General features: G+C 33.1%; 1 protein-coding gene across 2 annotated transcripts in view; it reads right to left on the reverse strand.

Moving 5' to 3' along the window:
- LOC148605056 (uncharacterized) overlaps positions 1-14,342 on the reverse strand; it is a 49,605-nt gene that overhangs the window by 18,222 nt on the left and 17,041 nt on the right. For both annotated transcript variants that reach the window (XM_088548521.1, XM_088548522.1), the window contains 10 exons: positions 12,366-12,558; positions 11,518-11,743; positions 10,814-11,014; positions 10,005-10,158; positions 9,187-9,302; positions 8,037-8,180; positions 7,106-7,283; positions 6,441-6,578; positions 5,310-5,485; positions 4,697-4,936 (listed from right to left, as the gene is read on the reverse strand). In XM_088548521.1, coding sequence (XP_088404647.1) covers positions 4,697-4,936; positions 5,310-5,485; positions 6,441-6,578; positions 7,106-7,283; positions 8,037-8,180; positions 9,187-9,302; positions 10,005-10,158; positions 10,814-11,014; positions 11,518-11,743; positions 12,366-12,558 — 1,766 coding nt within the window. The remainder of the gene's footprint in view (positions 1-4,696; positions 4,937-5,309; positions 5,486-6,440; positions 6,579-7,105; positions 7,284-8,036; positions 8,181-9,186; positions 9,303-10,004; positions 10,159-10,813; positions 11,015-11,517; positions 11,744-12,365; positions 12,559-14,342) is intronic.

Here is a 14,342-nt window from a genome sequence, read left to right on the forward strand (position 1 = left end):
AGTCCCTATGTATCTAAGAAGTAAGGTAAGGGACACAACTCTTACAAATAATTGAAACTTTTGTATTCAGCATTTTACATCAATCTCATGTAAGAATCAAAGTACCTCTGTTGAGAGACTTTGGTGAAATTGAATATGATGCAAACATATCACTGATTTCAAGAGTTATGTCACTTAACCTAGGTCTACTCCCTTAAATACTTTGAAACCAGGCTTGTTTTCCATTGATCAGTATGAACCAACTTTCTATAATTCTGTTATTGGTTCTTCTTGTTCATTATTGGAGTCGGACCAACAGGTACGAGTCAATAATGAAACAAGAATGGAATGAACCATATAATGGAAAGCACTCTGGATAAATCAAACACTTGTTTAAACTAAACATATTCTACAGTCTAGAAAGGATTCATTTACAACAGATTTTACTGTACTCACAGATTTAATCAAATACTTATGTTCAACAGCAGATGGAAGTAGGAGATAAGATTTTGAAAAATCTTATATTCACAAGTTTGAAGTAAATATTTCAACAATATTCATATTTCATAAGTTATATTCCATTTTATTAAAAGGAATGTAGAAAGACTTCTTTGGTTATGAACATTAAATTGATGTTTGACATTAAAAGCAATTATATTCTATTTGATAAACAGCAAAATATGTATGAAAGTAATTTCTATATGTAACAAACAAGTAGGTTGCATTTCTAACATGATTTTTGGTAATATATCCACCACCAACATAAAAGCTAAAGGGTTGGGATAAAACAAGTAAACATCCTTAAACAACCATTACTGTTTTAATATGCCATAAATAGTTTTTTCAAAAAAAAAAAAAAATTGATAAATAACAACATCCAGTTATACTGCGTAACAAATTAACACTATTTAGAAATAAACATTTCATCTCATTTTGAAAGTCAATTTAGCTATAACAAGAATTTCATATTAAAACAGCCAATCAAATCTTCTAATCATATGTTTGATCAAATTGTGTGTTTGTTGTTACTGTGTTTTCTTTTCACTTATGACTTGACTTCTTACTAAAAATTCCCTTCACTTTCTGAATTCTATTTATTTGAGTTTTCTATTAAGTGTACAGTGTCCAAAAAAAAAAAGTGCTGTCATATCTTTTAATTATATCACATTAAAACAGTAATGGTGTACGCAAAAAAAGACAAAACAAAACAGGTCAACAAATCACCTTATTCTTATCACCATATTGACCCTTATTTCGATGCTGACAATAAAAAAATTCATGCTACAATGATGTATCCTGACCAACAATGCTTACTTATACACTTTACTATACAGAGAGGGGTTGTAATCAACCATTTCATAGTCACTTTATATCAAGGACTTTAGATTTTCCTGAAGTGGACCATTGAATCTGAAACTGTAAAAAGTCAAGGGCCCTACTCCCTTGGAAGTAAATTTGAACCCTTGAAAGTTTTCAATGTTTGACAAAATGTAGGAAGATTTAAGACGTGAACTGCAGAATTGCAAATAACTGGTATTTCCACAGTACTGCGATTTAGTAACTATACCCTACCCCCTTCTCACATTTGACAGTTGGAGAACAGTTTCATAACTTTCCCTTATTCTAATGTGAAATCTTATATCATGTTTTTTCCTGGACATTCTGCACAAAAATTTACTACAAGCTTTAAACAGTATCCTACAGCTATCTTGTGGTACGGGAAGATCAAATCATAATTTAATGTCCGAAAATCTTATCTGAATTTGCCACCTTTGACCAAATCAATAAATTTGTGGGATGAATACAAAGTATTGTATTCTGAAAGCTTAAAGCATAAAAAAATTTGATTAATCATTAACCATCCACAGGGGTATAGATTTCCTATTCCATGTTACCTATGGCAAGTGAAATTCACACCTAGGAAGGTAACATTGGTAAGATTTGCATGCTGGTTTCATTTATCATGTTCATGGTAAAGATATTTTCTACAGAAAGCATTACATTTTTTTAAAAAAACTCTTTAACACTGCAACCAACTTGAAAAATTTCTTATGTCAAAATATTAAGTAGCAGTCCTTTTAAAAAATCATGCAAAATCTACAAAATGTGATACACCTAAAAACCAGAGGCTCATGTGAGCCTGTATCGCTCACCTGGTTTAATTACTTGCTAAATATTTCATATAATTTTGCGTAAATTTACAAGGAATTTTCCTTAGATGAAGATTTTCTTGCAATTTAAAGCATTGGTAAACAGGAATTATTGCATGGGACAGGTTGGAAAGGGGACATAATGCATAGTTTGCAACCCCAACATACTAAAATCCGGAACCAGGCCTTTAAAAATGCAGAAATTGCCATTGTTTTGCGGAATCCATGAAATTTCTGCAAAACACAGCGTTTCTTAGCCTCCAACATGATTACTTTAATAAAAAACTAATCTTATTAAACTAGGCATTTCACATCCAGTTTTGTATGGAAATATAGTTTACAAGGCACATAAATGCAAACAATGTCCATCAAATCTTAAGAATTATTTAAATAGACTGATTCATAAAGGATATAAATTCGACATTGTTGTCAGATCATTAAATCTTGTCTTTGTAGGAAAAAATATTGATACTCTTATTAGATCATTACATTATAACTTAATCATTCATATTTTAGCATTTTAGTCATTGCACAACTTCTTGCTAGACCAACATAGTCTATGATGTTGCAGTTCTAAATCCTTTGGAAGTTTTGTAACTGATATTTTTTGTGTTGGGAGGCTTGAAGATTTGTCATCCTTATTTGTGTCCTGAGCTTGCTTTCAGTAACTGCGAGCATTCATTGTTTATACCTCATTTGTTTGTCTTCTATGTTATTGTTAATAATTGTTGAGGTACTTTTCTAATGAATTGGATGTATTTCAGGTTGATTTTTACTGTGTGTCTAACTTTGTATTTATTTTAGCCTTTGACCGTATAGAGGGGGAGGGTTTGGATCCAACAAAACTAGTTTAACCCCGCTGCATATTGTTTGCGCCTGTCCCAAGGCAGGAAATATAGTCACTGGCATGTAGTTGTCTTTTTTTAAAACATTTTAGTTTCTTACCATAAATGATAAACTGATATAGTATTGAGGAAGGGCCGGACCTTTTTCGGGATGCTGGGATCAGAGGTTTTTAAGCTCAGGATTTCGGGATTTCTGAGAATTAAGCCCGGGATTTCGGGAAATAAATCCACCGGGAATCGGGATTTTAGCAGTTTTTAAGTTCCTTTGTTGTTCGGGATTTCGGGATTTAGTAAAAATAAAGTCGGGATTCCGGGATCAGACCCCCTCCAGCCCCCCCTCAGTATTGTGTTCACTGATTTATCCACTTTGTTTTTATTGGGGCAATTTAGAGCTTGCTACATGGAGGAAATTTCCCACTTGTTGAAGATCATGTGGCGACCTCTAGATGTATATTTTCTCGAGCGGAAACTTTGGTTAAGTTAAGATCCACAGTGGCAGCCATTTTGAAATGGCAAAAGAATCACAAGCTTTCATCTCCTCATGCCAACGATCATTTGTTTCCAGTTTTGTTTCATTTGGTCAAGCGGTTTCCGAGAAAAAGATTTTTACATGTTTTTCTCATAGGGTCCAATGTTAAAGTAAGATCCTCGGTGGCGGCCATTTTGAATTTCCGATTGGCACCAAAATCACAAACTTACATCCCTTCATAAAAATGAACATTTGTGTCAAGTTTTGTTTAATTTGGTCAAGCGGTTTCCGAGAAGAAGATTTTTACATGTTTTTCCCATAGGGTCCAATGTTAAACTAAGATCCTCGGTGGCGGCCATCTTGAATTTCTGATCGCCACCAATATCACAAACTTTCATCCCCTCATATCAGTGAACATTTAATAGTGTCAAGTTTTGTTTAATTTGGTCAAGTGGTTTCCGAGAAGAAGATGTTTACATGTTTTTCCTATAGGGTCCAATATTAAACTAAGATCCTCGGTGGCGGCCATTTTGAATTTCCGATTGGCACCAAAATCACAAACTTTCATTCGCTCATATCAGTGAACATTTGTGTCAAGTTTTGTTTAATTTGGTCAAGTGGTTTCCGAGAAGAAGATTTTTACATGTTTCTCCCATAGGGTCCAATGTTAAACTAAGATCCTCGGTGGCGGCCATCTTGAATTTCCGATCGGCACCAAAATCACAAACTTTCATCCCCTCATACCAGTGAACATTTGTGTCAAGTTTGGTTTTATTTGGCCGTGTGGTTTCAGAGAAGAAGATTGAAATGTAAAAGTTTACGGACGGACGACGGACGCCAAGTGATGGCAAAAGCTCACATGGCCTTTGGCCAAGTGAGCTAAAAAGCCACATATTTCTATTTTTGTTATTAAGTTGCTTTATAGGTCTATATGACGAAATGTATAATTATTCATTCCAATCTGTCTGCTCTTAGGAGATAATCCACATGGAAAATCCAATAGTTTCGATTGTGTTTTAGTGTCATTTACAGAGTTATCTCCCTTAATTTTGAATTCTACAGTACATTCTGTATAATTTTTATCTCCTATGAACAAGGGTTATATGAAAAAACCACGTTACTTTCTGTTTACTATGACATTTTTAAAACAAAATATCAAAAATAAAAATATGCAAGCTTTACAACCATGAATCACATTTTGCATGATTCTTATGTGGAGTGATATTAAAATTCACCATCATTCAATTACCAACCTTATTTTCTTGTCGTATCTCATCCAACTTGAGCACCCATGGATGTGTCCAGATTCTCATCAATGCTTGATAGTCTGAGAAGAGTTTAGCCCCTTTGGATCGGACCATATCACCCTCACCGTAGCCTCCAAGCTCCAGATATTTACTATAGAGATCACACTGGACTGGGGCCAATCTAACTGATATGACATACTCATGTTTTGGTGGCAAATACTTGGTTAAAGCAGAATAATCTTTTCTCTGTAAATAGACATACATGGCATACAGCCTATACAGAAGGTTGAAAAGAAATTGAAAAAGCTTTGACTGCTTTCTTTGAATAAATGCACAAGTAAAAGGCTGTGGTCAGGGTAGAGGTGACCACAGTATTACAAACTTTTTAATAAAACTTAGATTTGGAGTAAACTTTTCAAAGACTTGTAAAATAATTTCAAATTTAAGGTATAGGAATAAGCAACACAAAAATTTAACTTAAAGACTGCTACAGACTGAAACAAAAAAATGTGAAAGTTGCAATTCTCATAACAGTATTTTCCCTCGTTAATACAAAATATTACATCTGTCCATCGCAATAAAATCCTTCTGTGTTTATATACAGTAGTTATAAGTTTACCTGTACACAACCAGCCAATTTTTCATGAAGAATGTGCGCCCTTCTTTTCATGAGTCGAACATCATGGGAACTTGAGTCTGTATGTTGTCCATTCACAATTGGATTCACAAACTGATTACCAAATTCTTTCCTTGTTCCTAGCAAGTTGGGCTTTACAAAGCTTACCATACAATGGTCTGGCAAAAATACAAAATAAAAAATTTAATCTGTCCATATGTAATCTTGATAATCCAGGCTCTATTTGTTTATATTTGAGCCAGAGTTCATTCCACAGAATTTTTTTGTATTCAAGGACCAGTAGAACTATACATCAAGAAACTGAAATTCAAAATATTGCTGATGTAATGGAAGGAGGTGTATTGTCACAAAATGCTTTCAAATAATAACAAAAGTTTATAGAGGCTGCATCCATATCTTCAAAGGATTGATTCTAATCCACATATTTGATACTGTATATGTGATGTATTTTCATAATGGAATAAAATCTCAAATTTCACATCATTTACTGAACTAAAGAGAAAACTTTAACCAAAGTACCGTGACACCTGTCTTACCTGAACCTCTTTTAGACGGTAGTCAGTAAAGAATTTGTCTGATTTTGACTAATGTTCAGTATACAAATAGCAGTGATAGAAATTTAAAGGGAAATAATTGCTAAATGCAAGGTGAAATTCAATTTTGCTAGTAGAAACTATTTCCACTTGCTTGTAGGTAAAGTCTAGAAATAACCCAAAATCTTAAATTTAGCAAGAGTAAATTTTCAGTACTTGCTAAATTTAGCTAGTGGAAAAAATTCTGAGTTTCAATCCCTGTAAATAGGTGCAAAATACATTTACATTCAGTAATTTTCTGATTTAGAGGTTTAACTGAATAAACAAAACAGTCCTACAAATTAAGGAGGTAGACCAAAGGTAGGGGACATAACTCAGTGAAATGTTTGTATTAAATTCAATTCCACCAAAGCCTGTCACAAGCTTTCATTTGAAACTGAATAAAATGAATCCAAGTTAATTAGATGCTTACATAAGATTGATGTAAAATGCTGAATACAATTAAAACGTTCCAATGATTTTTAAGAGTTGTGTCCCTTACCCTAGGTCTACCTCCTTAAACAGTGTAGCAGTTACTTACATTCAGCTAAATTATTCTGTAAGGGTGTACCGGTAAGTACAATCCTTCTCCTTGTTTTGATTTGGTTCATGGCTTTCGATAAGGCAGAAGCATCATTCTTTAAAATATGCCCTTCATCACAAACTACAAAATCTGGTCCTGAAAATTAATGCAATAGAAAGATAAGTTTCTAGGATACAGCAAACTCAATTTTTGATAATTATACGGCAGAAACAATTGCACTTCATGTGGGATTCCTATTCCTCATTGACAATATGTAAACTGATCAATCTCGTCAATGTAGTCGTAGTGAGCAAAGACAAATAAATCCCAATTATTGAACCAACATTTAAATCTTCATCCACCAGCCCATGATTTTCATCAGTAGTCCAGGGACCAGGCAATACAACATTTTTTTGTAGTACTATCAAAATTCCTTGGAGGTTTATCAGTTACCCCAATGCTTTTGGCAGATTTCCATGCTAAAGTCAACTGCAGTGCATTAATCCTTTGTTCTTCTGCATTTGGTTATATACTCTTTCCAAGCACACTCTAATTATAGCTATAGAATTATGATTTTAACAAAGATGCTAAGGAGATTCACATTCCATAGAGAGAACTAAAATTTATAGGATTCAGGGAGCAACCCTATGTTCACATAACCAATTGCTTTCCTATTTACTTACCAGGATCTACTAAAGATTTTTTGAAAATGGTTTTCAGCTTTTTACTTCTACAGTTGTTTCCTTGAGATAAATTTCTAAACATTTCATAACCAATAATCATTATTCCTCCTTCTTCTTGCCACTCCTCTAATAGTTTGGCCCTGGTTTCATTTACTTTTACACTAGCTAATTCAAAAACCTAGAAAGCAAACAGAAAAATTACATAATTTTGGATTTTTTTCAGAGCTGTTTTTTTAAGACTTCATAAAACCATTTTCATGTCCTTGCAGATAGATTTTAAACCAGAAAGACAACAAGAAAAAAAGGCTGGCCACATAGTATCTTACAGTAACTGATAATAAAAAGTTTGTTCCCTGTAGCAGATGTATAAAATCTGTAGGTCCAAGTTACTGACAACCTGTCAATATGATTCAGTAAATCTGTTCTTTGCCATAGAAGATAGAAGACTTGTTTATACTAATTCATAAAAATATTTTTGACCATATTTGATGAAACGAATCATAAAATATAAAATTTTGTGATGTGATTTCTAAAATTCACATGGGCATTATTATGTGATTCACAATCTACAGTGTGAATTGCAGACATTCAACAAATATGCAGTAACAAAGCTACCCAAACACACGGGTGGATCTTGCAAGACAGTGTCAAAAAAAAAAACAAAACAAAACAACAAAACAAAAAAAAACAAAAAAACAAAACAAAACACAGAGTTAAATGATAAAGAAGTAGGACACAATGGTATGAAACTGGGATGATTTCTACCTGAGGATCATTTTAAATTATGCAGTATCCTACTAAGAGTTGTATTGAATTCGTTCCCAGTAATTTTCAAATAAATGTGAACTTCATACATATATATTTATGTAGCTTAATTTCATAAATTTCACTCTTAATATATATCTTGCTAGGTATCTCAACATATGCTAACCTTTAATTTACATTCGTTATCTTCCAACCACATATTGACTTCATTCTGCCAGTTGAGAACTGTGTTTAAAGGGCAGACAATCAGAGCTGTGCTGAATCCTGTTGTATCATAATTACCTAACATGGTATGTAGAAAAGATATCACCTGGAAAACAGATTCATCAAATTATGTGGTGTTCTAACTTGAGGTTGAATGCATTGTCATGCTAGATATACCCCCACTTGTACAGAAAGCTGATATAGAGTAGCCAGAATAACTAACAACATGAGGCCCATCTTTATAGAGCCACACTCCAAATTTAAAATCAATCCAATCATTGGGAGCCCATATTTTTGTGATGAAAATTTGCTCTACCATTATTTATAGTGAAAAAAAAAAAAAAAAGCGAAGTCCAAAGAAATAGAAAGTTGATATTTGACATCACTAATCCCTTACAAAGCATGCCCTATCTATACGAAGCTGCACACAATTTTCAGATCAATCAATTTATTGGGAGCTGAAATACTTGCAACAAAATTGGACTGATGGACAAGGTAATTCCAATATACCATCTACTCGTTGAGTGAGTGTATAAATACATCTTTACACATTAAAATACTTGTAGCACTAAGAATTTTATTTATTTTCAGACATATATAATAGCACATAAACAATTAATGACCATTCATGAAGAGATAAGTAGAAAACAGACAGACCATTAAATTTGAGTTGATGTTTTACCAGCCCTATATGACTATATGCTAAATATTCTATTGATTTTACAGTCACTGAATACATGGAAATGAAAAATACGAATCTACATTTCAGTACACTTTTTTTCATAACAAAACACAAGTAAACATGAGGCTATGATTGACAGAATCTTAAACTGCAAGTAATTAATTGACACATTGGTAAAGTATGGAGAGCGCAAGTGTTACAGCTCACAAAATAGATATAAACATAAAATTTACGTAATGACTTCATTATACTATTTTCTATCATGATGACGGTTTTAATTGACTTTTTTTCTGAAATCTTAGTTATATCTTTCTAAGCTGTGTAACATATTGAAAAGTCTGTTGACAGTGAGGTTTCATAGAACTTTTAGCATAACTTATAAATAATCCATAGTGCATCTATCGACTATTAATGAGTGATCATGACTTACAGATAAAGTTTTACCCAAACCCATACAATGGGCCAATATACACCCAGCACCCTCAGACTCGTCCTCTTTCAACATCTTCAGACTTTCAACTGTACAGTTCCACATAAAATCTACCGCTGTAAAGTGATTATACATTAGCATTAAAAGTATGACAGGGACAAAAAAACTTAATTTAGCTAATCAATGTAGTGAAACCTGTGTAAATTGAACCCTTTTATGACTGTAAGGTTTAGTTCAGACAGGAATTTGGTTTCCCAGGTTCAAAACACTCTTACATTGCAAAAATATTTTCAGGGTACTTTTGGATTGGTTTTTTCTGGGCCATTTTGGTAGAATTTTGTGCTTAAACCTGGTCAATAGGGAAAAAAGTCCATTAAAAGGACCCTGAGGAATGCTACAAAAATCCATGCATTGATACTAATAGACTTCAAATAGTGTCTGGTATAGATAGGTTTCACGGTCAAAGGTAATGCATTATCACTCTACATCAGAACAAACTACTTTGTTACCTAATCCCTAACATCAAAAGTGAGAATTGACATAGAAATCACTAAAAAGATGACATAAAATGTCAAAATAATTTCATAAGGTATGAACGTGAAAATTGAAAATTGGAACAAGATCCACCTACTAATATTAAAATTTTCACGAGGAAAGCCAAGCAATAAAGACAACAGTCCATCTTTTTAAGGCTACACTAAAGTCCAAGCATTTCATGATTGAACGATGAGTTCTCATTTCCCACTTGACAAGGTTTAAATTTAACAATGAGATAGGTGAAATCTAATTTGATTAAGTTGTATGCAATGAGGCCTCACCTTCCACTTGATGAGGTTTGAGTTTAACAATGAGATCTTTGTCGACTTCAAGAGTAGATTCTTTCGTCTTCTCATCTCGTTCTAATATTAACTGTTTGGTGACTGGAGCCTTTGTTGGAGAACTCTCATCTACTTCTTGTATTATGTTGTTGTACTGAAAACATATATAAATGTAAAAGAAAAATATTTATTCAGAACTGCAAAAAAGTGTAAGCAATGCCATGATAAGTATACCATACTTGTTCCAAATATCATCTATTTCATCAAACTGGAATGCGAGTTCCAACAGAACAAAATGTTATAAACACGAAGACGAAATTTTGCAACCATTATGTGATTTGCTCTATAGAAAAAAAAATCAAATCTATAACTAAATTTATACAGACATACAGACAAGCCCCAGAGTAAAAGTAAGGATATATAATCTTTCTCAAATATCATTTTATTGACAGGGCATGTGCAAAAAAAAAATAAAATAAATAAATTCAGTAGCTAGCCATTACACCCATTTCAGTAGCTTTCACAATGTTCAAAAAGTGTCTACAGGTGATGACAGAAACATGGACAACAGTGCAATATAATTTTGACAGCAAATTTAATGGTCTTAAATTTTTCCAAGTTTACGGCATAAGTTTTTTCTGCACTTTTTCTGCAGGGCTTGGGAAGGCAAAGGGCCAGAGACCATTTGTCCCTTCACATAAAATAAATGTATATGGACTGTTTACAAAAAGCCCCTCCAATTTAGAATATCTTTCCAATGGCCCCTTCTCAAAACTTTCTTCCTAACCACAGTTTCTGGTATAACTTACCTTTTTCTGCTTTTCGGCAATTCTAGCCCTCCTCTCCTCTTCAGCCTTGGCAGCAGCCTTTGTTGTTGCAGCTAGTTTCTTCCCCTTGATTAACTTCCTAATGTCCTTTCTCCCCTTATTCGGTGAACCATCTTCATTATCATTCTCACCCTCCTTTTCATTTTCAGAATCATCTGATCCTTTCTTTTTTCTTCTTTTCTTCTGTAATTAGTATGTATTGTGTGCATTGACATTGTGATTTACATAAAGTACCAAATAAACCAATCATCAACTAAGCATTTCCAAACTTATACAACATGTTTTATCAAAAATTCTATTATTTAATTCCAGTCAAATTTCACTTGCTTGCTTGTACTAAAATGGCTGAAAATTTATTGTGTAATAACTCGCAAACAAATACCTTTTCTATGAATAAATTTCAATAACTTGAAAGTTTCAATTTAATTGGTATAAGCATCATAGAATTATTTTGTCAGACAGATGGATAAACAGGAGAAAAAATATGCCCCAAACTTTTAAATGTTGGGGTATAAAAATTCTCAGACATTGGCCAATTTCATATGAAGCAATAACAAATATTTACATTAATACACTCAGTCACTTATACATTTTTAACTCTTGAATATATAAAAATCTTTGAAACTTCTGAGACAAGACTGGTTATTGGTAAGTGAAGTCATTTATAACAAATAGCTCTATTTAACCTTCTGCTTCATATCTTCCAGCTCATCACTGTCAGCTTCAGTTTTATCTCCATCATCATCTGAAGAGTCCATCTTTTTTATTCTCTTTCTTTTCTTTCCTGTCCCATCTTTTTTCTTCTTATTTTTACCACCTTTACCTTTAGACTTCTTACCCAAGGCAATAAATTCTGATTCGGAGTCTGAACTACTTTCAGACTTCTCTGCTGAAGACTCTGCTTTCTTCTTGCTACACAATTTAACATAAAATACAATCAAAAGATGATGAATGATACAATTGACCAATCTTTGCCCATTTAAGCTGTTTTTAACTATGATTTTAGGCAATGTCTATGACAGATGGAGCTATTTGCACTAAAAAATACTTAGTTGATGCATGGCCATAGTTTTATGGGTGATATCTTTAACAACAGAAATATGCAAGACTTCCTACACCACATACTCTGCCTCTGTATTTAAATTTCAAACAATTACTTATAAATTGCCATCAGAAAAATAATGAGCCTATCATGTTTCAGACCCCCCTACATATAAATGCTATTGAGCCTGTGTGTTTAATCTCTCTCTCTGAACATATCTGCAACTGAGACAATTAATTACAAATTCTTGGGCATTGGTACAAATTTCAGTCAATCATGTCATTTTTATGTTTTGATAAACATTATAAGAACACTTGAGGAAACAGAGTTGGAAATTCTGAGTCATCCAATCATCAAAACCAAGCCTTATTTCCATCTAGACAACAGAATTTTTTCAAGAGTATTTTTTTTCTTTATTACCCCACATTAATTGCTTTTTTCCATTTTGAAGTTCATGATCAAGACTTGAATATCAATATTTAAATTGCATACCCTTTCTGTCTTTTTTTAAGGGGTTGAAAGTCAGATTCACTATCAGAAATTTTGGATTCAAGTAGACTACTACGTAAACGTTTCTTGGGTTTGACATCTTCATCTACAGTGTCACTATCAGAGTTGTCTTTCTTTTCTTTCTTCTTTTTCTTCTCAGCAGCTTCTCTTCTCTTTCTTGGCGATAAGATTATTTCTACAAAAGATTAGGAAAACAGAAATGTAATTTATTCACCTATGTCTAATGTTGTCTATGTACATGTATAAAATAAATTTGCAACCAATTTTTACACTAGCAGCAATGAAAGTTGCACATGTGTGACTCATCTATATAAAGTCACATATGAAATTTGAAATCAGTCATGTAGAAGCTGAGATTACTTCAGACGAAAATTTTTTCTATCATTCTATACACTGAAAAATAGGAAAGTCTCACAAAACAGGAAGTTGATATTGGAAAAACAACCAAATATTCCAATCAATATAAAGCCATTAACCGAATTTGATATCAATCTGTTCAGTGGCAGCCAAAACCTCTGCGACAGAAATGTTGACTGACGGACAAAGTAATTCAGTTGAGTAGGGGTATAACTACGAAGAATCATTTGTGTCATAGCTAGCTTTAGATTAAGACTTCTGGAAACTTTTTCAAACTAAGACTGAAGTTTTTGAATGGTCTGCTTTGAAAGGAAATCTTAAGACCTCTCAACACGTTTGTGAACACAAGGGGATCAAAGGAGTCCTAGGAGGCCGGGCCCACCTTATAAACAGTGATTTAGCTAGCGCTCGTCATTTTTGCCATTTACGAAAGGCATTCATAGATGACAGAAATATTTTAGATCGTTTGCGTCACTTACAATTTGAAAAGTGTATGAAAAAATTCCATTTAAAAAGTATTTCAGATAAATTTTCGACAATTTCGTCACCTTAAATATAGAAGTTGTTAAAAACTGTCAATCGAAAGTTACATAATTTCACCTGGCCTAATGCTTTGACAAGTTTATGACCCTGCGGCCGCGCTTGGTAATTACAGGGTCAACCAGGTGTGAAATACATTCTATTGTTGTTAACCTGGCAAGCCTCATATGTGCATCGTTAATAATCCTTCAAAATAACGACAATTAATTGATCAATCTTAATCATTAGGAGCACAAAAGATAATCCCTGGATTCTCACTCGTCTTCAGCCGATTGTTTTCGACTACCGAAAAAAGCTTTGAAATAACTCGAGACATTTCCTATTTTACGTACGTTTAAAATGTAACTTATATATATAATTAATTTAAGGGTTAGTCATGTTAATTAATTTCGATCTTTAATGGATGCTGAAAGATATTTACTCCCATATAAAAACAAACCCTTCACGAACCTCGCACATATATAGCTATCTACTTTTAGAAATTTAAATGCACACACACTATAAAAACAGTGTCTCCGATGTGTGACTAGTCATCTAATGGATTTCAGTTAATTTTAACGCAATGCTGGACAGTAAGAAAGTATTAATCAATGATAAATATTTATTTTACGATTCTCTTTCTTCAAAATCACAACGATTACGGACTTCTTCAATTCGACTCGTGATCCGTGGTCAAAGGTTACTAAAAAAATACCACCCAGCAGTAAGACATCACGAAGCAACCGCTTACAGAGTTCAAAATGACTTTGCCAATGTGGCCAAAGCTCCTTTCTATCTGTCTAGTTTCAGTTTTATCATCTGGTGACCATGAGAGGGGATTTAGTAGGTACAATCTGATCAAGACCTACATGTATCTTAGGAAAAGACTCGTTTCATCAGTCTATTTTCTAAAGATCTGTCTTCATCCTTCTGATTTGAGGAGTTTTAGGTTGAACCATAATAGTAGCTTTTGTCAAATAGTAACTATTTCTAGACTTAATGCATCAAAGCTTTGTCATGATGTAAAAAAACTTATTTTTCTAACAGTAATTATTTTATTTTATGTAACACACATATTTTCTT

This window comes from Perna viridis, chromosome 10 (genome assembly GCF_037379345.1).
Source record: "Perna viridis isolate PV_CMFRI_1.1 ecotype Kerala chromosome 10, ASM3737934v1, whole genome shotgun sequence".
Lineage (NCBI taxonomy): Eukaryota > Metazoa > Mollusca > Bivalvia > Mytilida > Mytilidae > Perna > Perna viridis.